Source organism: Syngnathus scovelli, chromosome 13, assembly GCF_024217435.2.
Source record: "Syngnathus scovelli strain Florida chromosome 13, RoL_Ssco_1.2, whole genome shotgun sequence".
In the NCBI taxonomy this organism is placed as follows: Eukaryota; Metazoa; Chordata; class Actinopteri; order Syngnathiformes; family Syngnathidae; genus Syngnathus; species Syngnathus scovelli.
Window position 1 is genome coordinate 4,165,705 of NC_090859.1, and position 24,952 is coordinate 4,190,656.

Here is a 24,952-nt window from a genome sequence, read left to right on the forward strand (position 1 = left end):
GGGAGTGGTGCTGATTATGGGCGATTCGGTGTGGAGGTGGGGGGCTGTTGGTGTGTTTGTGTGGAGGGGGGCTGTTGTCTTCCATCCCGTCTTTCGGCCTTGGCGATCATCTTTGGCCGAGTCTTTGGGTGGCTCCTTCTGGCACCTGCTGGTTTTATCTCCACGTGACCTTCCTGTAAACATTCTTCTCCAATCTTGGACATACACTGCCGTACTGCTGGATTCTTTTAATTTTGTCATTTTGTACGAAATTATGTTAGCTTTTGGCTGTGACATCATTAATCTATTGCTGTTCTTTTGATACATCATGTCTTTGCTTATTCTTAGTTTAATCATGCTTCCAACCGTATCTTTTCTTTGTTAGGCAAACTATTTCCCTCTGTGCAGAGCGTTCAGTAGTAATCAAAAACTGGCGTCTAGCATTAGTCAAAACATAAGATACAATCAAGTACTGAACGGTCAAGACGACTCTGGCCGTGTCCATGATTCAGAGAAAAAAACATCAGGCATGCATTACACAGTTCCTTAAGGGTCATTAAGCTATTTAGGCAATATATCAAAAGTCATTTGTTATTTTAAAGTGCTCAGAAATATATATCAGATCATAAAGTTATAAAAACCTTTCTCATCCCCACTTATCAAAAATGTCTAGTTATGTCTTCTTTATTGATTTGGTGTGTAGGTATAATTATATGCTTAAAATGTTTCTTTTATTTATTTAATATGTGAATATACTTGTCTGCTTATGTACTTTATTCAATGAGGTATATATACATACATACATACATACATACATATATATATATATATATATATATATATATATATATATATATATATATATATATATATATATATATATATATATATATATATATGTGTATATATATATATATATATATATATATATGTGTATATATATATATATATATATATATACACATATATATATACACATATATACATACATACACACACATATATACATACATATATACATACACACACAGATACACACACATATATATATATATATATGTGTGTGTGTATCTGTGTATGTATGTATATATGTATGTATATATATATACATACGACGGTTATCAATTTTTATAAATTCATATGATGTGAATTTCTGGAATTTTTGGGGGGATTCTGTCTCTCACTGTTAGAATGTACAAATGATTAAAATAGTAGATCGTTGCATTCTTTGTAAGTGGGCAAACCTGCAAAATCAGCAAGGGGTCAAATACTTATTTCCCCCACTGTATGTATGTATGTATGTATGTATGTATATATGTATGTATGTACTATGTATATATGTATGTACTATGTATATATATATATATATATATATATATATATATATATATATATATATATATATATATATATATCCATCTTCTTCCGCTTATCCGGGGTCGGGTCGCGGGGGCAGCAGCTTTAAGAGGGACTCCCAGACTTCCCTCTCCCCAGCCACTTCATCCAGCTCATCCCGGGGATCCCAAGGCGTTCCCAGGCCAGCTGGGAGACATAGTCTCTCCTGCGCGTACTGGGTCGTCCCCGGGGTCTCCTACCGGCGGGACATGCCCGGAACACCTCCCCAGGGAGGCGTCCAGGAGGCATCCTAATGAGGTGCCCGAGCCACCTCATCTGGCTCCTCTCAACGTGGAGGAGCAGCGACTCTACTCCGAGTCTCTCCCGGATGACCGAGCTTCTCACCTTATCTCTAAGGGAGAGCCCGGACACTCTGCGGAGGAAACTCATTTTGGCCGCTTGTATCCTGGATCTCCTTCTTTCGGTCACGACCCATAGCTCGTGACCATAAGTGAGGGTAGGAGCATAGATCGACCGGTAAATCGAGAGCTTTGCCTTTTGGCTCAGCTCTCTCTTCACCACTACAGACCGGTACAGAGTCCGCATTACTGCCAACGCTACACCAATCCGCCTGTCGATCTCGCGCTCCATCCTCCCCTCATTCGTGAACAAGACCCCAAGATACTTGAACTCCTCCACTTGGGGCAGGATCTCATCCCCGATCCAGAGAGGGCATTCCACCCTTTTCCAACCGAGGACCATGGACTCGGATTTGGAGGTGCTGACCCTCATCCCGACCGCTTCACACTCGGCTGCAAACCGCTCCAGTGAAAGCTGGAGATCACGGCTTGAAGAAGCCAACAGCACCACGTCGTCTGCAAAAAGCAGAGACGTGATGCTGAGGTCCCCAAACCGGACACCCTCAACGCCTTGGCTGCGCCTAGAAATTCTGTCCTTAAAAATTATGAACAGAATCGGTGACAAAGGGCAGCCTTGGTGGAGTCCAACCCTCACTGGGAACGAATCCGACTTACTGCCAGAAATGTGAACTAAATTCTGGCATCGGTGATACAGGGACCAAACCGCCCTTATCAGTTGGTTCGGCACCCCGTACTGCCGAAGCACCCTCCACAGAACCTCCCAAGAGACACGGTCGTACGCCTTCTCCAAGTCCACAAAACACATGTGGACTGGGAACCACCCCAGTCTACCAATCCAGAGGCACCGTCCCCGATGTCCACGCAATGTTGTAGAGGCGTGTCAGCCAGGACAGCCCCACAACATCCAGAGCCTTTAAGAACTCCAGGCGGATCTCATCCACCCCCGGGGCCTTGCCACAGAAGATTTTTTTAACTACCTCAGTGACTTCGACCCCAGAGATTGGAGAGTCCGCATCAGAGTCTCCAGGCCCTGCTTCCACAATGGAAGGTGTGCAGGTGGAATTTAGGAGGTCTTCAAAGTATTCTCCCCACCGACTCACGACGTCCCGAGTCGAGGTCAGCAGCACGCCATCTCCACTGTTAGCAGTGTTGACGGTGCACTGCTTCTCCCCCCTGAGACGCCGGATGGTTGACCAGAATTTCCTCGAAGCCATCCGGAAGTCATTCTCCAAGGCCTCGCCAAACTCCTCCCACGCCCGGGTTTTTGCCTCAGCAACCGCCGAAGCGGCATTCCGCTTGGCCATCCGGTACTTGTCAGCTGCCTCCGAAGTCCCGCAGGCTAAAATGGCCTGATAGGATTCCTTCAGCTTGACGGCATCCCTTACCGCCGGTGTCCACCAGCGGGCTCGGGGATTGCCGCCACGACAGGCACCAACGACCTTACGGCCACAGCTCCGGTCGGCTGCCTCAACAATGGAGGTGCGGAACATGATCCACTCGGACTCAATGTCCCCCGCCTCCCCCGAGACGTGGGAAAAGCTCTGCCGGAGGTGGTAGTTGAAGCTCTTCCTGACAGGGGACTCTGCCAGATGTTCCCAGCAGACCCTCACAGAGTGTTTGGGCCTGCTAGGTCGGCCCAGCATCTTCCCCCACCATCGGAGCCAACCCACCACCAGGTGGTGATCAGTTGACAGCTCCGCCCCTCTCTTCACCCGAGTGTCCAAAATATGCGGCCGCAAATCCGATGACACGACTACAAAATCGATCATCGAACTGCGGCCTAGGGTGTCCTGGTGCCAAGTGCACACATGGACACCCTTATGTTTGAACATGGTGTTCATTAAAGAAAATCCGTGTCGAGCACAGAAGTCCAATAATAGAACACCACTTGGGTTCAGATCGGGGGGGCGTTCCTCCCAATCACGCCCTTCCAGGTCTCACTGTCAATGCCCACGTGAGCATTGAAGTCACACAGTAGAACAATGGAGTCCACAGAAGGAGCGCTCTCCAGTACTTCCTCCAGGGACTCCAAGAAGGGTGGGTACTCTGAGCTGCCGTTTGGTGCATAGACACAAACAACAGTCAGAACCCGTCCCCCCACCCGAAGGTGGAGGGAGGCTACCTTCGCGTTCACCGGGGTGAACCCCAATGTGCAGGCGCCCAGCTGGGGGCAATAAGTATACCCACACCTGCTCGACGCCTCTCACCATGGGCAACTCCAGAGTGGAAGAGAGTCCAGCCCCTCTCGAGAAGGCGCATTATGCATCACCGCATGCACTCGCTTCTTTCCTTTAAACTAAATAAAGTTTATTACCAGCAAAAATGAGTGGGGTGTCTGGACCAAGAAGCCAAACCAAAAATACTTTAATCCCATCGCTTGATTGACATACGGGTAAGCCTATCGCGAGACAAGCACAGTGAACCCCCCCCACCCCCACCCCACCGCAGCACATAACGCAAGCCCGTCATCAAAGCTAATCAACGCATTGCGCATCAACGCACGCACTTGCTTTTTTCTTTTAAATTAAAGAAAGTTTATGACCATAAAAAAGTGATGATAATGTTAACCTAAAAGACGTATTATTATTATTATTATTATTATTATTGTTATTATTATAGTAAATCGGTGTGCCATCAAGTCTCAGTATACAAATGCGCCTGCTCTGTGATTGTCTGAGGGGTCTGTTAAAAGAATATTGGGGAGTAAACAGCACCAGACAGGTCCGAGGTAAATTTGTGTTTAAAGTTTAAAGCAGCATCATGATATAAAAAGATACACAAGATTTAACTCATTCACTGCCAACCCAGTTAATATATTTGACGTCTATAACCGTCAATGGCATTGAATGAGGTAAACATCTCCCGGAGCACTGCTTGATCAGTCATATTGAAATGGAGATTGTATCAGACCACCGCAAACCTACCAAGATTCATCCGCCCCACTAAATTATTAGCCTAAACAAGGAAAGCACTGATCAGAGATGCAGCCAAGAGCCCCATAATAACTATGAATGAACTGCAGAGATCCACAGCTAAGGTTAGGTAATCTGTTTCTATGTAACATGTTAGTCGCATACTGAACACATCTTGCCGTTATGAAAGAATAGCAAGAAGAAAGCAATTTCACATAGAAAACCATTAAAAAGTTTGCCATAAGCTTCTTTGCAAATGGTTAAGGGGTAGGTAATACTTTTGATAGGCAAGGCACATGCACACACACACGCGCACACACACACACACGCACACGCACGTACACACCTACACGCACGCGCACGCACTCACACACACACACACGCACACACACACACACACACACACACACACACACACACTCACGCACACAAAAATACAACAATGTACCGCCATGTCCTGCTGTAATGGTTTTGGCAGGAATTCAAAAATATATTAATTCAGATAAATTATTCAGAAAGTCAGTTTAATCTGATGGCAGGTGATAAAAGCCCCAACTCAAATACATAGTTAATCGGTTTGACACATGGCTGCGCCACTGAGTGCATCATTCTCATGACAAAGAAAATAACTTACCACTCAAATGATCTACTGTAAAACCCTCTCTAGGCTTTCTATCCTACAAACCATGATGTGGATGTGCAGTATGGAGATATGCTCGCAGCCAGATGTATGTTCACTGGTGAAGGCAGAAGCAAAGAAACGTACATTGGGTAAGTTGTGCTCTGCATTCCATTCCAGTGATTGAACGATACAATGGGGAAGACAAAATATAAATTAATAATTTACCTGTGAAAGATTTCACTAACTGTGACCTGCAAATATAGTTAGTATAGTATGATAGCATTTTGGATAAAAGAGAAATCCTAATATACTGCACATTGTCATCGGCTGATTTATTTACATACATACATGCATTTTTATTAATGTGAATGGGTAATGTGTACATACAATAATTAATCAGAAGACATGAAGAGATGCTTTCACCAGATTTTGCATAACAATCATTTCCCTTTTGTAATCCAGCAATACATTTTTCTTCATATAACACACTAACATGCCTAACTATATTTACATTTGATTTTATTCTTTCTTTCTAATTTCTACCACAGGGGTTCCTCTGATGACGAAATGTGCAATTTCTATATTATGTACTACATGGAGAGCAAACATGCCATCCCATATATGAACTGCATGAAGCAAGGTTCTACCAAATTGTTTCAGCACATTCCACCTGAAGCCAATATTCCCATTGCTGTTAGTCCTGAAACTATGAACTCCATAATGCATATGGAACATTCAACAGGTACATTCCTAGTCTTTGCAATTTTATATGTCAATACTGCATGTGGTAAAATGTGATTCCAGTGTAACTGGAAAGTGTTCACAGTGCTTCACTTTTTACACATTTTAAAGTAAGACTAATTCCATCCAAGTAGATTAAAAAAACTAAATTGTACACCCAATACCATATAATGACATCTCAGTGATGATGATTTTTTTGTTCCAGTGAGCACAGTTGTGTCCATATCCATTAAGGAAAGTCATTATGAACTCTTTGTAATACTGGTCACCATTGTGAAATAAGCCAATGGGGGAGGAATCGCCTTTGTCGGATTGTTGAACACAGAAAATTGTCACAATGTCAGAGCTCCAGTGTTTATTTGGGGAAAGGGGAGAACATTAAGAAGGGCAGCAATCCACAAATTAGGGGCTGTATGTTAGATCCCATGGAGTTTGAGATCAGACTCAGATCTGACTCAGACTTGGACAATGGTGAATATTCTCAGCAAAACAATGACTAAAACACATTGTCAGAGTGCCCTCCGGGACAACTCTGTAAATGCCTGTGGGCAGCCTAGCTAGAGATCCAACTTTATAGAGCTTGAGTGGTGCCTCAAAGAGGAATGTGTAAAACTGGCCATATGTAAGTGTGCCGAACCTAATGTGGCATCATCAAAATATTCAAACAGCAGTGAGCAAAAGATAGGAATGTTTAGTGTTTTGTACAGTATTCACGTTTTATTTTTCAATAAATTCGTAAGAAAAAAACACATCTAATCAACCTTTTTCATGTTATCAAGAGTTCTTATATGAAGAATGCTGTAACATCAACATACACTGTGAATACTTTCCTAAGGCACTACCCATATTGTCCATACAGTTCTTGAAAATAATAAATACCGTAAGCTTAGTAACCTTATCATTCTCACCAACTCACTTTAAAGGACACCAAGATAGCTCATCGATGCCAGGCACAACTAGTGAAGAGCAGCCAGTTGATAAGGGTAAGCAAATAAACAACAAGGAGCAAATATACAAGAGTTCCAAGGCAAAACAGTTTTTTTTTTCAAATGTCTTTGCATCACAGAGAACTACTGTATTCTTTGTTGCATATTAGGAATAAATAAATTAATTAATATGTATTAGTAAATTAATACGATGTACATGAATACATCCATCCATCCATTTTCTGTACCGCTCTGTCCCCATGGGGGTCGCGGGCATGTTGGAGCCTATCCCAGCCGCCATCGGGCAGTAGGTGGGGGACACCCTGAACTGGTTGCCAGCCAATCGCAGGTCACACAGAGACGAGCAACCATCTCAAAGTCAAAGTCAGCTTTATTGTCAATTTCTTCACATGCCAAAGACACACAAAGAAACCGAAATTTCGTTCCCCGCTATCCCACGGTGACAAGACATGGCACACAATAGACAATCAAGTAAAACAACAGCGTGCTGAATAAATAACGAATAAATAACACAACAAATAAATAAGAGGAGCAAAAAGGAGCAAGTGAGCGTACAGCAGACATTCCAGAAAATAGCGCAAAAGTGCAGCACGCTACGCAGAAGGGGGTAGCGAGTTCAGGGTCCTAACAGCCTGGAGAATGAAGCTGTTGGCGAGTCTGGTGGTGCGGGAGCGCAGGCTCCCGTACCTCTTCCCAGAGGGCAGAAGGTCGAACAAAGAGTGAGCTGGGTAACTCACATCACTCACAATCGCGGTTGCCTTGCGGGTGAGATGGGAGGTGTAAATGTCCTTCAGGGAGGGGAGCGAAGCACCAACAATCTTACCAGCCGTATTCACTATGCGCTGCAGGGCCTTCAAGTTCTGGTCAGTGCAGCTACCACCCCAGACGGCGATGCAACTGGAGAGGACGCTCTCAATAGTGCCACGGTAGAATGTAGACAGGATTGCCTGAGGTGCACATGCACGCCTGAGTTTCCGCAGGAAGTACAGGCGGTGCTGAGCTTTCTTTGCCAGTGACGCGGTGTTTGCCGACCAGGAGAGGTCCTCACTGATGTGCACCCCCAGGAACTTGGTGCTGCTCACCCTCTCCACCACAGCACCGTCGATGATCAGCGGCTGGTGTTTTGCTTGACCCTTCTGGAAGTCAACAACGATTTCCTTGGTCTTATTGACGTTCAGCAGGAGGTTGTTGTCCCTGCACCACGTGGTCAGAAGGTCAACCTCCGACCTGTACCGAGTCTCGTCGCCCCCCGTGATGAGACCCACCAGAGTCGTGTCGTCAGCAAACTTCATTATGCGGTTGTCGCTGTAGGTCGCAGTGCAGTCATGCATCAGCAGGGTGAAGAGCAGTAGACTGAGCACGCAGCCCTGGGGGGCCCCCGTGCTCAGCGTGATGCTGGCGGAGATTTTGTCGCCAACACGCACCACCTGAGGCCTCTGACAGAGGAAGTCCAGTAGCCAGTTACAGAGGGAGGTACTGAGGCCCAGCTCGTCAAGTTTGCAGATGAGTCGCTGCGGCACAACGGTGTTGAAGGCAGAGCTGAAGTCCACAAACAGCAACCTCACATATGAGTCCTTTCTCTCCAGGTGGGTGAGGGCCGAGTGGAGGGCAGAGCAGATGGCATCCTCAGAGGACCGTTTGGCACGGTACGCAAACTGGAAAGGGTCAATGGTGGGGGGGAGAACGGATTTGATGTGCACCATGACAAGCCGCTCAAAGTACTTCATGATGATGGGCGTCAGTGCCACAGGGCGGTAGTCATTGAAGCAGGACGGTGCAGGTTTCTTCGGCACAGGAACGATGGTAGCAGCCTTGAAACACGAGGGGACGATGGCCTGCTGCAGGGAAACGTTAAAGATGTCTGTGAAGACACCCGACAGCTCCCCAGCGCAGTCCTTCAGCGCTCGACCTGGGATGTTGTCAGGGCCCGCCGCCTTATGGGTGTCAATAGCGGCAAGCGCCCTCCTCACTCCGTCGGCAGAGAGGCGCAGGGGCTGCACGTGTGGGGGGGGGGGAGTGGTCTTCAGCGGGCAAGTGCTGTTCTGGGCGTCGAAGCGAGCAAAGAAGCGGTTAAGATCGTTCAGCAGACGGACGTCGCCCTCACAGCTCCGCGGCGCGGGCTTGTAGACCGTGATGGTCTGAATGCCCTGCCAAAGGCTCCGTGTGTCCTTGCTGTCCTTGAAGTGGGTGGAGACCTTGCAAGAGAATGCCTTTTTTGCTTCTTTGATGCCCCGGGACAGGTCGGCCCTCGCTGTCCTCAAGCCAGCCTCATCCCCCGCCCTGAAAGCTTTGTCCCTGGCCCTCAGCAGTCTGAGGACAGCCCCTGTCAGCCACGGCTTCCAGTTCGCACGAGTGACGACGGATTTTGAGCGAGTCACATCATCGATGCACTTCGCGACGTAAGAGGAAACAGAGTCAGCATACTCCTCTACGTCCGTCCGATCGTTGTATGTGGCCGCCCGCTTAAACATGTCCCAGTCAGTAGTGCCAAAGCAGTCACGAAGGGCATCGGAGGCACCCTCGAACCCGCTTCCGAACCGGCCTGGATGCCTTTACCAATTGTCTGTATGCGGGCAAAAGCAAAACGGTGAGATGGTCGGAAAGCCCAAGATGGGGGAGGGGGGTGGCTTTGAAAGCTCCTTTATGCGCAGAGTAGACCAGGTCCAGGAAGCTGCACCCGCACTTGCACCTAGGGGGAAATTGGCCTACCAAGCATGTTTTTGGGATGTGGGAGGAAACCAGAGTGCCCGGAGAAAACCCACGCGGACAAGGGGAGATTATTGAATTTTTTTATTTTAGAAATTGTTTCATAGGTTGACTAGGGTTGCGGTATGCATCCACTAGCCAATAACCAATGAGCCCTCAGTAAACAATTGCGTTTCTCAACCTATCTCCTATAAAAGTGATCAGAACTGACTAAAGTTTGATCTAACACATTGCTTACTTGCTTACGTGCTTACTTATGTTTCCCTTCCATATCGATCCGTAAATTTACTCGAAACATTAATGGAGCAGCCTATTTTGAAATGAAATAGCCTTGTGCGTATAGCACCTATCATAATAGCATTAGCCACCCGCAAACTCCCATGAGCCTCAGCTTGCAGACTCCCATGAGCCTCAGCAAAGTGTCGTGGCAGCTCCCTGTAAACAATCATGTTTCTCAAACTTTCTCCCATAAAAGTGATTGGAACCGACTAATGACTGATTTAACACATTGGTGCTGCTTATTTATGATTCCGTTGGATATTGATCCGTAAACGTACTCGAAAACATTAACGGAACAGCCTATTTCGAAATGAAATAGCCTCGCGGGTACAACAGCTATTCAGTGATGCCCCCTAACCACGGTTGCCGTAATGCTGGGAAGCGATGCGACCTTGTAATTTACTAGTTGTACTAAAACATACTGAAACATTTTGGCAGAGCGCTGTGTACAACCAGTATGGATCACCAAATTCATCAATTGATTATAAGGCGTACTGTGGGTTTTTGAGTAAATTTCAAGTTTTTAAGTGCACCTAATAGTGTGGAAAGTACGGTAAGTAATAAAATGTATAAAATCCCACATTCTATTAAATCTGTGTCAGTAAACATGACACGGGAGTCACTCATCCTTTTAGAATTGTGCAACTTCTGTCTTAAAGGTTACGCAATAATGTTGGACATTATGGCTATTTTCCATAAAACAATTACTTCACCAAACTAGGAGGGTTGAAAAGCTGTACATAATTATTTTTTCCAACATCCAACAGGTTCTCCCGGATACAATCGCTGGCGTTTGTGACCATACATTTTCATCACACATTCTTTGTATTAAAAACGAGTTTGCTCTTTTCAGAAATATGACTTGCTTTGTAATGTTTCTCTAATTTGTGACAGACTATCTTTTCCATTCATCTTTGTCCTTTTCTGCCAGTTTTCCTGGGCCACATTTACATGAGAAATACGCCTTGTGTTTTCATGAAATTTCTCATACAGATCACAAAATGGTCTTAAAATGGTAAACTTTTACATAGACTGCAAAAAAAAAAAACTCAATCAAGAAATATCTCCATCTTTGAGTTGAGGATTGTTAGTGGAGTAGTATGTCCACACTGGACTTAAATTTCCACTTTCCACTCAGGACATGTATTGCCACTTAAATTTCCACCTTCCACTCTGGAGCTGTATTGCCAGTATTAACTTTTTTGATTCTTTTTTTTTTGCTTGTTTTTTTTACTACTGTTCATACGGCAACAATAATGTGTCCAAGTTTAGGGGTGGGTCCAATTTGAGACACTGTTTTGTCAAGTTTGTTCTATTTTTGTTTAAAAACCTTTGCGTAAATGGCCCATGAATCTACTCTGGTTTTCTATAAGTAAATAGGATGTGATAAATCTCCTCATGACCTGCAATAGGAAATGTCTGCCTGTGATAAAGGACTTTAAGTTGCTGCAGCATTGCACTTGTTATGCAGTCAGAAGGTTGATTCTGAATTCTGTTGATTTCAATAATTGAATTAATGATTTTACATTTGTTTTATGCAGCATTTTCTCATTTCAATTAATTGAAAATATATTTTTTTAAACAGCTGACTAACACCTCTGCCTCTGTGCAAAGCTAAACAAGCCTCTGTGTCAAAGCTTACTCTGTTCTTATCTTTTTATATTTCCTTCCTTTCCTTTGCCGTTTGTGCAGGTGACCTCTATTCTCTAATGTCCAAGTTGCTAGGCCAAAACAAGGATGTAGTACACATTCATAAGTACAACCCCAGTAAGATACAGAGGGTCCAGCCAGAGCTGGTGTCTCAGATTCATAGCTTAATAAAAAAGAAAAACTTGGGCTCTCCTGGTGCTCCACTAGCTCTCCAAACCAACAGGCATCCTGTTTTGATGAGGGACAGAGTCCACAAATTCCATCAGCTTGAGGCGGTGCCCAAGCTGACAAAAAGCAAACTGCTGTCTCAAAGACAAGGTGGGTGTATGGGTGTAGGAATTCAAATAATCAGTCATACCTTTTGTAGTATTCAAACATATCTTCGAGACTGTGCTATACATCAAAGTTCTTGTCTCTTCTATACGTGATGTTCATTATCTTTCTCGTTTCCACTCCTGTTTCCTTCCTTTTTCATCTTTCCTCTGCCTGGATCATAAAGAGAATATTATGATACTGCATGTTAATTTTCCACTTTTGTGGTTTGATTTTAAACATGCTTTTTCTGTAATAGGTTTATTTGAATTATTATTATTATTATTATTATTCGTAGTAGTAGTAGTAGTGGTAGTAGTGGTAGTAGTAGTAATAGTAGTACCGTATTTTCCGAACTTTCAGTCGCACCGAAATATAAGTCGCACCAGCCATAAAATCCATAATAAAGAATGAAAATACATATATAAGTCACACCGGTGTATAGGTTGCATTTTTGGGGGAAATGTATTTGATAAAATCCAACACCAAGAGCAGACATGTCATCTTGAAAGGCAATTTAAAATAAAAATAGAATAGGCAACAAGAGGCTGAACGGAGTGGTATGCTAATGTTACATAAACACATAAACAAGGAACTGAGAACGTGTCTAACGTAACATATTAAGAGTTATTCAAATAACTATAGCATAAATAACATGCTAACAAGATCATCGAACCATCACTCCATATCATTAAATCCGTCGAAGTCCTCTGTGTCACTTATAAACAACTCTGCTGACTCCGGAAGTAGATGCGGTGCTGACGTCAGACTCATCGTCAGTTGCAGTTCCAATTATTCCACAGGCCTATACTATATCTAAACTACGTATCAAATAACTAGAACATATAAATAACAAGTTTATCGAACCATCCACGTCACTCCAAATCATTAAATCCATCGAAATCTTTGTCGTCTGTGTCACTTATAAACAACTCTTCTGACTCCGGAAGTAGATGTGGTGCTGACGTCAGACTCATTGTCAGTTGCAGTTCCAATTATTCCACAGGCCTATAGAACTATATATAAACTATATATCAAATAACTATAACATTATCAAATCATTAAATCCAACTTGTAAACAACTCCGCAAACCCCGGAAGTAGAAGATGCAGCGCTTCCTCTTCTACGTGGCGTACGTCAGATTCATCGTCAGTTCCAGTTATTCCGCAGGCCTAGAGCGCCCTCATGTGGTTAAGTGTGAAAATAACACGTGAAATGATATACAGTCAAACCTCGGTTTTCAACCACAATCCGTTCCAGAAGGCGGTTCGAGAAGTGAATCGGTCGAATTCCGAATCTATTTTTCCCATTACAAATAATTGAAAAATAATTTTAATCCGACTAAAAAAACCCGCCTTTTTTAAGCATTTTTTTCATTTGCGCATTTTTGTCCGATCACGCAACTGCAGCGCACCGCCAAACGCGTAACCATAGCGCACCGCCGACTGTGCAACTGCACCGCCCTGGTCGCATTATTGTGACAGAGCCGTCGCTGAAATTTAGAAAATATTTTGTATTATTTTTTAAGTCCTGATGTACTTTCCAAAATTTAAGTGGACCTCAGTGCGCAGGGAGCTTAATTTGGTCTGATCGCGCAACCACAGCGTGCCGGGTGCTCACTGTCGCATTGCTTTAAGAGCATTTTTGTGTTTTAGGATGGCTTTACTGCTCCCACTTGCTTTCTTTGAAGGCATGATTAGGGGTTAATACAATCCTCAAAGTAACGAAAATACAATAACGAACGGAGTCAGTCGGCATCCGGGCCGCGCGGTCGGGTTTTCTCGGGTCCTTTCGGCTCATCTCGCGAGGTTCGACCTCCGAATTTTGTTCGACAACCGAAGCAAAAAAATCTAAAATGTTTCGTTCGAATTCCGATTTGTTGAAGAACCGGGACTTTCGAAAACCGAGGTTTGACTGTTAATAATTTCACACATAAGTTGCTCCTGAGTATAACTCGCCAAACTATGAAAAACACTGCGATTTATAGTCCAGAAAATACGCTAGGCTGTTGTTTTTTATTCTGCTTGACTTTAGTAGGATGATGGGTAACCCGAGACTTGTCATCAAGGAAAAGGACATGAGACAATCAACCATTCACACTCAGTACATCTATGGGCTATTTAAAGTCTTTAATTAACCAAAAAAACAGGTAGCTTGAGAAAACCCAGTATAGGGAAGACATTTAGTACTATTATTATTATCAAGCTTGAAAATAATAATGTCCCTCATGTCTGTAATTTTATTCTATCTACAAATTGTAACTATTTGTTTAGATATCCATCTGGAGCAAGACCCACTGTGGCCACAGAATTCTCTTCAGCTGGGTCAGGTGTCAGGACTTGCCATTGACTCAGATTCCAATCTGGTCATTTTCCACAGAGGTGATCACCAGTGGGGACCAGAGTAAGTTTTTTTTTTTAAAACAAACAAGCAATATATTGCTATCAAGCGATTAAAATATCGCAATTGATACATTTTTTGGGATTCATGTGATTACGTTTTATTTCTCATAAAAAATCCCTTCATTTTTTTTCTGATCCGTTTTTTCTAGCAAATTTTGATACCTTTAAGACGAAAAAGAGGATTGATTTTCCTATGCGGACACATTTTTTATTGAATTGGATTGAATTTATAAAGTCACACAAACAGCCCCTCAATGGTCCATTCTAAGAATTGACAATTTGGGCAATATAAAAAAATATATCATGCATACGAAATGTAAACAAAGACTCAGCCTCATAGTGCAACAAACCATTTTTAAAGTTTGTTTTGAACTATTACCTATTAACCCTGTTTTTTGATTTCTCAAAGAATGAACAGACCATTCGCCATGATGCTTTTATTTCTAAAAACGGATGAAATGTCTGCACAAGCCAAGAGTAGTTTCACCACTGTGGTGTATACTTGATGTTTATTTACGGTATCGCAAGATCTGGTGAGGTGTTATAGTTTTTTTGCGGCAACGGTACGTGAAAAGAGTACAAGTTTTCTTAGGCCAAAATAAGCCTTAATTGCATGATTAAAAAATGAATGACATTAAATATGGGTTGGATTAAACACGTTAATAACTCGATTAACTGACACCACTAATATTATACAGGCTATATACACATACAGGGTTCATTAAAAATTGTGCACCAACAGTTTATTGGGGGGGGGTTATGTTCCGGGAAAATTTTGAACATGTTCAAAATTCCCTTGTACAGATGAACATTTGAGACTGAATGAACACTGACAAGAACCTTTGGAAGCAAATACTAACACTGTCTTGTGAAGAATCTATGAAACTGATTTTTTTTCTTGTCCATCTTATTTTTAGTTCTTTTGACAGCCAAGCTGTATATCAGCAGAGGTTCCTTGGCCCTATTCAACAGTCCACTATTTTGGTTGTTAACAGAGAGAATGGAAACATCCTCAAGGCTTCTGGAAGAAATATGTAAGTCATACTGAGACTTAAAACAATATTTAGTAAGATTCTTCCTATCATGTTTTGGGTCAAGTGAATGCGAGAGGCTGTCCCAGATAATTCTCAGACTGAGAAGGAGAGTACACCAGTCTACAAGGCTGACACGCAGTCAAACGAATATTTTACACTTGACACACGAGAGTAAAATTGCTGGTTCCCCTCTATTATTATTCCGGACTTGTGTTAAATAAACAAATGATAGATCATATAAAGGCTTATCTGTTTTTCAATGGCCAATTTCTAAACGGGAAACGCCCTGCTCCCGTTCATGCAGACAGTGACTCTGTCTCCCCGTGGATGGAAGAGAGATGTGAATATCTGAGAATTGTGTCTCTGTGTGGATCTCTTGAAAACGGCATGATGCTTGTGTCAAAAATGAATACACGTGTTCGTTGATTCACAAACGCATGAATATTTACAAATGATAAACGCACAGACAAAAATGAAAAAAAAACTGAAAATCACATATTTGTATCATGCATCGGAAAAAAAACGTGTGAAAATCACAAATATGATTGTAGATCCAAAAATCACGTGATAATCACAAATTTATGTATGTAGGATCTGAAAAACGTGAAAATTGTAGATATATTTGTGTGAACAATTTTGAACAATATACGTATATATTTAAACTGTCATACTATATATAAATGTAACCTTATTTGGATTATTTGGATTATTTTATCACTTTGTAAAGGTTAATTTTTTTTTGCAATTTTGCAGATTTTACTTACCTCATGGAATAACAACGGACAAGGACAATAACTACTGGGTAACTGATGTGGCTCTTCATCAGGTAAAAGCAATTCAACCATTTGCTTAAACGTTTTATTAACTTGTGTTAGTTTTACATATCTATCTACTTTAACTTTTGTGCATATCAGCTACCGTATTTTCCGCACTATTAGGCGCACGTGAAATTTACTCAAAAACCCACAGTGCGCCTTATAATGCAGAGTGCCTTATATATGAATCAATTGATGAATTTGTTGATCCATACTGGTTGTACACAGCGCTCTGCCAAAATGTTTCAGTATGTTTTAGTACGACTAGTAAATTACAAGGTCGCATCGCTTCCCAGCATTACGGCAACCATGGTCAGGGGGCGTCACTGAATAGCTGTTGTACCCGCAAGGCTATTTCATTTCAAAATAGGCTGTTCCGTTAATGTTTTCGAGTACGTTTACGGATCAATATCCAACAGAATCATAAATAAGCAGCACCAATGTGTTAAATCAGTCTTTAGTCGATTGCGATCGCTTTTATGGAAGAGAGTTTGAGAAACGTGATTGTTTACAGAGAGCTGCCACGACACTTTGCTGAGGCTCGTGGGAGTCTGCGAGCTAAGGCTCATGGGAGTTTGCGGGTGGCTAATGCTATAATGATAGCTGCTATACGCACAAGGCTATTTCATTTCAAAATAGGCTGCTACATTAATGTTTCGAGTAAATTTACGGATCGATATGGAAGGGAAACATAAGTAAGCAGTACCAATGTGTTGATCGAACTTTAGTCAGTTCCAATCATTTTATAGGAGATAGTTTGAGAAACGCAATTGTTTACAGGGGGCTGCCACGACACTTTGCTGAGGCTCATGGGAGTCTGCGAGCTGAGGCTCATGGGAGTTTGCGGGTGGCTAATGCTATAATAATAGCTGCTATACGCACGAGGCCATTTCATTTCAAAATAGGCTGCTCCGTTAATGTTCCGAGTAGATTTATGGATCGATATGGAAGGGAAACATAAGTAAGCAGTACCAATGTGTTAGATCGAACTTTAGTCAGTTCCTATCACTTTAATAGGAGATAGTTTGAGAAACGCAATTGTTTACTGAGAGCTCATTGGTTATTGGCTAGTGGATGCATACCGCAACCCTAGTCAACCTCAGTTTGTTGCAGTATAGCTTCTATTTTATGCGCCTTTTAATCCGGTGCGCCCTATGTATGAAATAATTTCTAAAATAAAAAATTCAATGAGGGTGCGCCTTATAATCCAGTGCGCCTTATGGTGCGAAAATTACGGTACTTATGTAGCTGAATAAAAAAGGGCATAAAGTACGTTTTATGTAAAATATTGTCTTCAATAACACGATTATGCTAATCATTTACAGTAAGTAGTTATTCCAACAAAGTGATAGAATCAGATTGTTTTGTTTTATTATTTTATTATTTTCTGCAAATAATAAAAATTGAAAAGTTTTGGAAGAAGAAATCAATAAAATGCTCTCTCTTACACTCTTTGCACTTAGGTCTTAAAAATGAGCAGTGATGGTAGTGATACAATCTTGCTGTCTCTGGGAGAGGCTTTCACACCAGAAAGTGACCATAACCATTTTTGTCAGCCCACTGATGTGGCAGTAGATTATGAAACTGGGAATATTTTTGTGTCTGATGGCTACTGTAATGCAAGGATACTGAAATTTTCTGCTGATGGAAGATACCTTTCAGAGTGGGGAGCTGGTAAGAACATGAACATCACAGTATCAATAGAACAAAGACTCTATTTAAGCATAACCAATAGCGAGCAACCTGTTGTGGTTATGTCAGTTTCAGTTTTCTTTCTTTGATTTACAAAGATTTACCAAGGCACGTCACATCAGGAGCATGGCTAAAACCTTGCCAATTTAAATGGTCCTTATGTACGTAAAGTACCTTGGCTGTGGATTGGAGTTTGATAAAGGAAAGTGATGTCATGATAATCATTAAGAATCCTGTCATCTAGGCTCATCAGACCGGAGAAGGCGTACGCCGTTCCGGATCCCACATAGCCTTGCATTTCTGCCTGAGAAAAATGAATTGTGTGTGGCTGACCGGGAGAATGGACGCATCCAGTGCTTCATAGCTCAAACTGGAGAGTTTGTTAAGGAAATTAAAAAAGAAGAGTTTGGTGAAAGTGTCTATGCCATCACTTTCAGTCCGGCTGGAGGTGAGTTCACAAACCGGGACATAGAGCTTTCTTTGATTTGTGTTTTACGCCCTTACTCTTCAGGACATTCCAAATGGTTGTGTTGACTGATTTTTCAATTTCTCTTCTGTTATCAAAATCTCGTCTTCATCGGTAAAATCCAAATACCGTAATTTTCGGACTATACGTCGCGTTTTATTTCATAGTTTGGGTGGAGGGGCGACTTATATTCGCAAATTTTCAAAATTCAAAAATCCGTGATGTAGTGAAACCTCAATAAACGAACCGCGATGTAGCAAGGGATTACTGTCATTTGACCTGCAAGTGACATCAGCAGCGCGGCGGTTGTTTACATAAGATTCAAGATTCAAGAGTTTTTTATTCGCCATGTTTGAGCGTGCCAAACAAGGAATTTGACTTCGGTAAATCACAGCCTCTGTTCAACATTTAGGTGACTAACAACAACACTCAGGACATGTGAAGAACGAAAGATATTCTCAAACACCCCCTGATCTTAAACTCCCAAGAGGGCAAGGAAAAACTCAAAACTCCAGCTAGGGGAAATGAGAAACCTTGAGAAGAGACCACAGATGGGAGGGTCCCTCTTCTAGGATGACCAGGCTGCAATGGATGCAGAGAGGACACATAGTACAAACAGTGTAGACAAAAAAGGTGTGGCAAGCGGGATGTTATTGCACAGTAATGACTCTGAGACTCTAAGAGTGGTGTGAGTTCATCAGAGCGACAGCCTGGGGGAAGAAGCTGTCTCTGTGTCTGCTGGTTTTAGTGTACAGAGCTCTATAACGGCGTCCGGAGGGGAGTAGTTCAAACAGGCTGCAACCTGGGTGCGAAGGGTCTGTTGAGATGTTACTTGCACGTTTCCTGGTCCTGGACAGGTACAAGTCTTGGATAGATGGGAGGTTGATTCCAATTATCTTTTCTGCAGTCCTTATTGTCCGTTGCAGTCTGTGCTTGTCTTGTTTGGAGGCCGATCCAAACCAGACAGTGATGGAGGTGCAGAGGACAGACTGGATGATGGCAGTGTAGAAGGTCTTCAGCAGCTCCCGTGGCAGGTTGAACTTCTTGAGCTGTCTCAGGAAGTACAGCCTCTGCTGGGCCTTCTTCCGGACAGAGTCTATGTGGCCGGTCCATTTCAGGTCCCGAGAGATTGTGGTTCCCAGGAACTTGAAGGTGTCTGTGGAGAGAATAGTATTACTGCGGATAGTGAGGGGTGAAAGTGGTGAAGGGCCTCGCCTGAAGTCCACTGTCATCTCCACGGTCTTGAGCGGGTTCAGGTCCAGGTGGTTTTGGCTGCACCAGTGGACCAGCCGCTCCACCTCCTGTCTGTACGCAGTCTCATCACCGTTCTGGATCAGTCCGATGAGAGTGGTGTCGTCTGCATACTTCAGGAGCTTCACGGAAGAGTCACTTGCGGAGAAATCGTTGGTGTAGAGGGAGAAGAGCAGTGGGGAGAGGACGCATCCCTGAGGGGCTCCAGTGTTGGTGGTCAGGGTGTCAGATGTGATGCTCCCCAGCCTCACACGCTGTCTCCTGTTGGTCAGGAAGCTGGTGATCCACTGACAGGTGGAGGCAGGCACCGCAAGCTGGATGAGCTTCTGTTGGAGGATGTCAGGAGCGATGGTGTTGAACGCCGAGCTGAAGTCCACAAACAGGATCCTGGCGTACTTTCCTGGGGTGTCCAGGTGTTGCAGGATGTAGTGCAGTCCCATGTTGACCGCATCATCTACCGACCTGTTTGCCCGGTAGGCAAACTGGAGGGGGTCCAGCAGGGGGCCCGTGACATCCTTCAGGTGGTTCAGTACTAACCTCTCGAAAGATTTCATGACCACAGATGTCAGTGCAACAGGTCTATAGTCAGAGAGGAGAAAGGATTCTATCACGGGATGACGAAGATGACGAAGGGCCCCACATTTGAAGGATTTAATGATTTGGAGTGACACAAGGTTTGAAAAATGTATTTATGTTATAGTTATTTGATATATTTTATTTCGGGTAGCAACTTGTATATGTTTTTATCATTACAGTTCAGTAGTTGTTGGCTCGTTGAACTCTTGCTTTGTTAAATAAAGAGCTGTTTACCAAACCCACGTGTTTCCTGGTACTTTGTTAACGCTACAATATAGTTGTATACTAGATCTGTGCGGCGCGCACGCGGCGTTGTTGACAAAGGACGAGGAATTTGATCGATGGATTTAATGATTAGGAGTGACACAGATGGTTTGATAATATTGTTGTTATATGATAGTTATTTGAAATATACTTTATATATCGTTATATGGGTCTGTGGAATAATTAGAAATGCAACTTACGAGTCCGATGTCAACGGCGCATATGTGGCGCATACGCGGCGTTGTTTACATAAAGGACGATCGATGGATTTAATGAATTGGAGTGACACAGATGGTTTGATAAACGTGTTATTTATGTAATACTTATTTGAATAATTCTGAATGTTACTCAGGCCCGTTCTCAGCTCCTCGTTTGTGTATATGTCACGTTAGCATACCGTATCGTTTAGCCTGTTGTTGCTGGTTCATGTCTGTTCTTGGTGTTGGATTTTGACAAATAAATTTGCCCCAAAAGTGCGACTTATACTCCGGTGCGACTTATATATGTTTTTTTTTCACTGTATTGTGCATTTTATGGCTTGTGCGACTTATACTCTGGTGCGACTTTTAGTTAAAAAATGACGGTACATAAGTGAGTGTGGAACTTGAATGGTATTTGTTTACATAATGTATTAGGACACACCTGGGCAAAGTGTGGTTCCTGTACTTTTGCTTGTATAAAAATAATTAGCAGCTTCAAATAACAACTCTGTCTTCTAAGTTGTGTATCATATCTTAATCGACAGTAACTACTGCAACTGAAAATGTTTGTCTCTTGTCTCATATTCACCACTGGTTGTACTTCGCACATCAAATGTATCAAATGTTTTGTGTCCATAGCAAAAATTGACAATTTGGTCTCATGGTTTATGTAAACTGCAATGTCAGACAGCCATATAGGGGTATTGGAAAAAAAAAATAATGATAATGATTTTTGATAATCGAGTAAGCATTTTGATACTTTTTTATGTATTTATTAAATGTACTAAATTGGCCAAACCCTTAACTGATTATATTTGTGTTGAATCAAAACAAAACCTTTGCATTTATTTTGGAAAACAATGATCAGCATTTTTATGAACCAAAACAGTAACTGAATTTCAATTGTTACAAATTGTTAGTACAGAAAATAGAAATTGATGTCCTGTTTTTGAATAAAGGAATGGATGACAGCTGGCGCCACTCAGGGTAAGCCAGTTGGTGTCTAATTATTTTCTTATATGCGCCCTTTTATTATTTAGGAGCTGAGTGGAGGGATGGTATACTACCGTATTTATTCTAATTATCGCCCATATTCTAATAATCGCCCAGTGTGTGTTAGCGATGACAAATAAAAAACATTGATACCTCTAATTATCGCCCATGCTGATAAAAATTCCCCCCAAAACTTACGTTTTCCTCCGCGACCGCATGCCGACGTCATTGCGCAAGTTTAAATATGACTGATTTGACAGCACGTCGAATGTCCCTTTTAAATTGTTTTTCTCCATAAACTGATACAATTACACTCGTCACTCCGCTACAGTATCCATAATCTTTTAATGTGCTTGTCTGCAGGTGAAGATGGCATAATCTTTGCAGTAAATGGAAACTCTCTGTCTGAAAACGTTTCTCCTCCAACTGGTTTTGCAATAAATTATGGAACTAAGGACATTCTGGATACCTTCGCCCCAAAGAAAAGGGTAAACAAACCTTTATACGCACATAAATGTATGTATGGATCAAAGTCAAAGTCAAAGTCAGCTTTATTGTCAATTTCTCCACATGCCAAAGACACACAAAGAAACCGAAATTTCGTTCCCCCCTATCCCACGGTGACAAGACATGGCTCACAACAGACAAACAAGTAAACAAGTATAACAAAAGCGTGCTGAATAAATAATGAATAAATAACACAACAATAAATAAATAAATAAGAGGAGCAGGAAAAAAAGGAGCAAGTGCGCGTACAGCAGACATTCCCGAAAATAGCGCAACAGTGCCACACGCTACACAGAAGGGGGTAGCGAGTTCAGGGCCCTAACAGCCTGGAGAAAGAAGCTGTTGGCAAGTCTGGTGGTGCGGGAGCGCAGGCTCCTGTACCTCTTCCCAGAGGGCAGAAGGTCAAACAAAGAGTGAGCCGGGTGACTCACATCTCTGGCAATCGAGGTTGCCTTGCGGGCGAGATGGGAGGTGTAAATGTCCTTCAGGGAGGGGAGCGAAGCACCAATAATCTTACCAGCCGTATTCACTATGCGCTGCAGGGCCTTCAAGTTCTGTTCAGTGCAGTTACCACCCCAGACAGCGATGCAACTGGTGAGGACGCTCTCAATGGTGCCACGGTAGAATGTAGACAGGACTGCCTGAGGAGCACATGCACGCCTGAGCTTCCGCAGGAAGTACAGGCGGCGCTGAGCTTTCTTTGCCAGTGACGAGGTGTTTGCGGACCAGGAGAGGTCCTCACTGATGTGCACCCCCAGGAACTTGGTGCAGCTCACCCTCTCTACCACAGCACCGTCGATGATCAGCGGCAGGTGTGTTGTGTGACCCTTCCGGAAGTCAACAGTGGTCTTATTGACGTTCAGCAGGAGGTTGTTGTCCCTGCACCACGTGGTCAGAAGGTCAACTTCCGACCTGTACCGAGTCTCGTCGCCCTTCGTGATGAGACCCACCAGAGTCGTGTCGTCAGCAAACTTCACTATGCGGTTGTCGCTGTAGGTCGCAGTGCAGTCATGCGTCAGCAGGGTGAAGAGTAATGGACTGAGCACGCAGCCCTGGGGGGCCCCCGTGCTCAGCGTGATGCTGGCGGAGATTTTGTCGCCAACACGCACCACCTGAGGCCTCTGACAGAGGAAATCCAGTATCCAGTTGCAGAGGGAGGTACTGAGGCCCAGCTCGTCGAGTTTGCAGATGAGTCGCTGCGGCACAATGGTGTTGAAGGCAGAGCTGAAGTCCACAAACAGCAACCTCACATATGAGTCCTTTCTCTCCAGATGGGTGAGGGCATCAATTGTATCAATTGTTGGATTTATTATTACAGTTAAGATTATAAAGTCACCGTCCTTTTATTGTATTTCAACAACCACATTAACACCGATTATCCAGCCATAATACTGTTGGAAGGGCTTATCATGAGTCACTCAAGCGAATGGTCTGTGAAATCCTGCATACCGGGTGACCATCCGATGCCTGTCGGCTGCCTCCGGAGTCCCACAGGCCAAAACAGCCCAATAGGACCCCTTCGCTTGTACCAGAACCCGAACTGTGTGTGGAGGCAGGACTTTTCTGCCTCGCACACCAGCTCGGGCTCATTTCCAGCTAGAGAGGTGACATTCCGTGTCCCAAGAGCCAGTTTCTGAAGCTGGGGATCAGACCACTAAGGTCCCCGCCTTTGACCGCCGCCCAGCTCTCTTTGTACCCGACCCCTTTGGCCCCTCCCACAGGTGGTGAGCCCTTGGGAAGGGGGAAACACTTTTCGGGCTGTGCCCAGCCGGGCCCCATGGGCGAAGGCCCAGCCACCAGACGCTCGCCTTCGAGTCCCAACTCCAGGGGAAAATAACTTATTTTCATTAAATATGCTATGATTTTACTGCTCCAGCATACGTAATATTAAATTACACTGTATGTGATCCCTGAAGGTTTGACACAAATTATTTTGATTGCATTGCTTGTCTTCCCAGTAATAGTCTTGTTGGCTTCGTTATCAACACAATTTAGAGGGATGATTTTATACGAATTTTTGCAGCATTTAGTTCTGAAGCTAGCACTGACTGTAACCAGAAATGTACGTACATATTTGATTGGGAAGCACAATGAGGAACACTGCAGGGCTAAAACCCGCAAACCAAATTGAAGGTCAAACTCAAAACAAAATGTCCCCAAATAGCAAATGTTGATAATAGCAACTTAAAAATAATATGCAACCTAATAACATTCTGCTTTGGATCTGCTATACCTGTGTTGATATAGTTTAGTGTATTTGTTTCACATTATATTGAAATTCATTTTCAGGAGTTTAAAATGCCTCACGACATTGCCGTAACCAAAAACGGTAGTGTCTTTGTGGGGGATGCAGCCAGCATGACTGTTTTCAAATTTACAGCTGAAAGTAAGTACTACTACATTTACCACAACTCTACTTTTTTGTCATTCCACATTAATTGACATTGTTAATACTTTTGTTTGCTGTCCCAGAGGCACATCGTTCTGTCAAGAAGGCTGGTATTGAAGTTCAAGAACTTGAAGGTAAGTTTGAAAATACTTGTTATGCAAATGTCGTTCTGAACGTCGTCATACCTCTTGAGGTTTTCCACATCTGAGGTTAATAATCACCCCTCTCCCCTCCTTAGTGGGTTTTTCTTTTTTTTTTTTGCATTTTCTAAGATTTAATAAAATAGGTTATGGTTCATGCTGAATTAAAATCACATTGATGTCAATATCAGCTTATACTCAAGGCTGCACTCTCTGTATCATATTGTAAGTGAAAACATTATTGGGACATTCTTATAAATACTGCTGCTGCAAAGCCCTGGTTTGTTAGAGAATCGAAATTGACCAATAATTTTTATTCTGGGCCAATGCAGATTGTTAGTACTCAAGGATGCCAATAAC

General features: G+C 43.0%; 2 protein-coding genes across 6 annotated transcripts in view; one reads left to right on the forward strand and one right to left on the reverse strand.

Moving 5' to 3' along the window:
• dpm2 (dolichyl-phosphate mannosyltransferase subunit 2, regulatory) overlaps window positions 1–24,952 on the reverse strand; it is a 258,461-nt gene that overhangs the window by 132,054 nt on the left and 101,455 nt on the right. The window lies entirely within an intron of this gene.
• pam (peptidylglycine alpha-amidating monooxygenase) overlaps window positions 1–24,952 on the forward strand; it is an 88,550-nt gene that overhangs the window by 57,149 nt on the left and 6,449 nt on the right. For 3 of the 5 annotated variants that reach the window (XM_049738446.1, XM_049738445.2, XM_049738447.1), the window contains exons 13-24: window positions 5,274–5,377; window positions 5,777–5,970; window positions 6,893–6,952; window positions 11,594–11,869; window positions 14,137–14,266; window positions 15,183–15,299; window positions 16,053–16,125; window positions 17,578–17,788; window positions 18,051–18,254; window positions 21,920–22,044; window positions 24,353–24,449; window positions 24,536–24,586. In XM_049738446.1, the coding sequence (XP_049594403.1) occupies window positions 5,274–5,377; window positions 5,777–5,970; window positions 6,893–6,952; window positions 11,594–11,869; window positions 14,137–14,266; window positions 15,183–15,299; window positions 16,053–16,125; window positions 17,578–17,788; window positions 18,051–18,254; window positions 21,920–22,044; window positions 24,353–24,449; window positions 24,536–24,586 (1,642 nt within the window). The remainder of the gene's footprint in view (window positions 1–5,273; window positions 5,378–5,776; window positions 5,971–6,892; window positions 6,953–11,593; window positions 11,870–14,136; window positions 14,267–15,182; window positions 15,300–16,052; window positions 16,126–17,577; window positions 17,789–18,050; window positions 18,255–21,919; window positions 22,045–24,352; window positions 24,450–24,535; window positions 24,587–24,952) is intronic. The other 2 variants (XM_049738448.2, XM_049738449.2) reach the window with 2 other exon arrangements.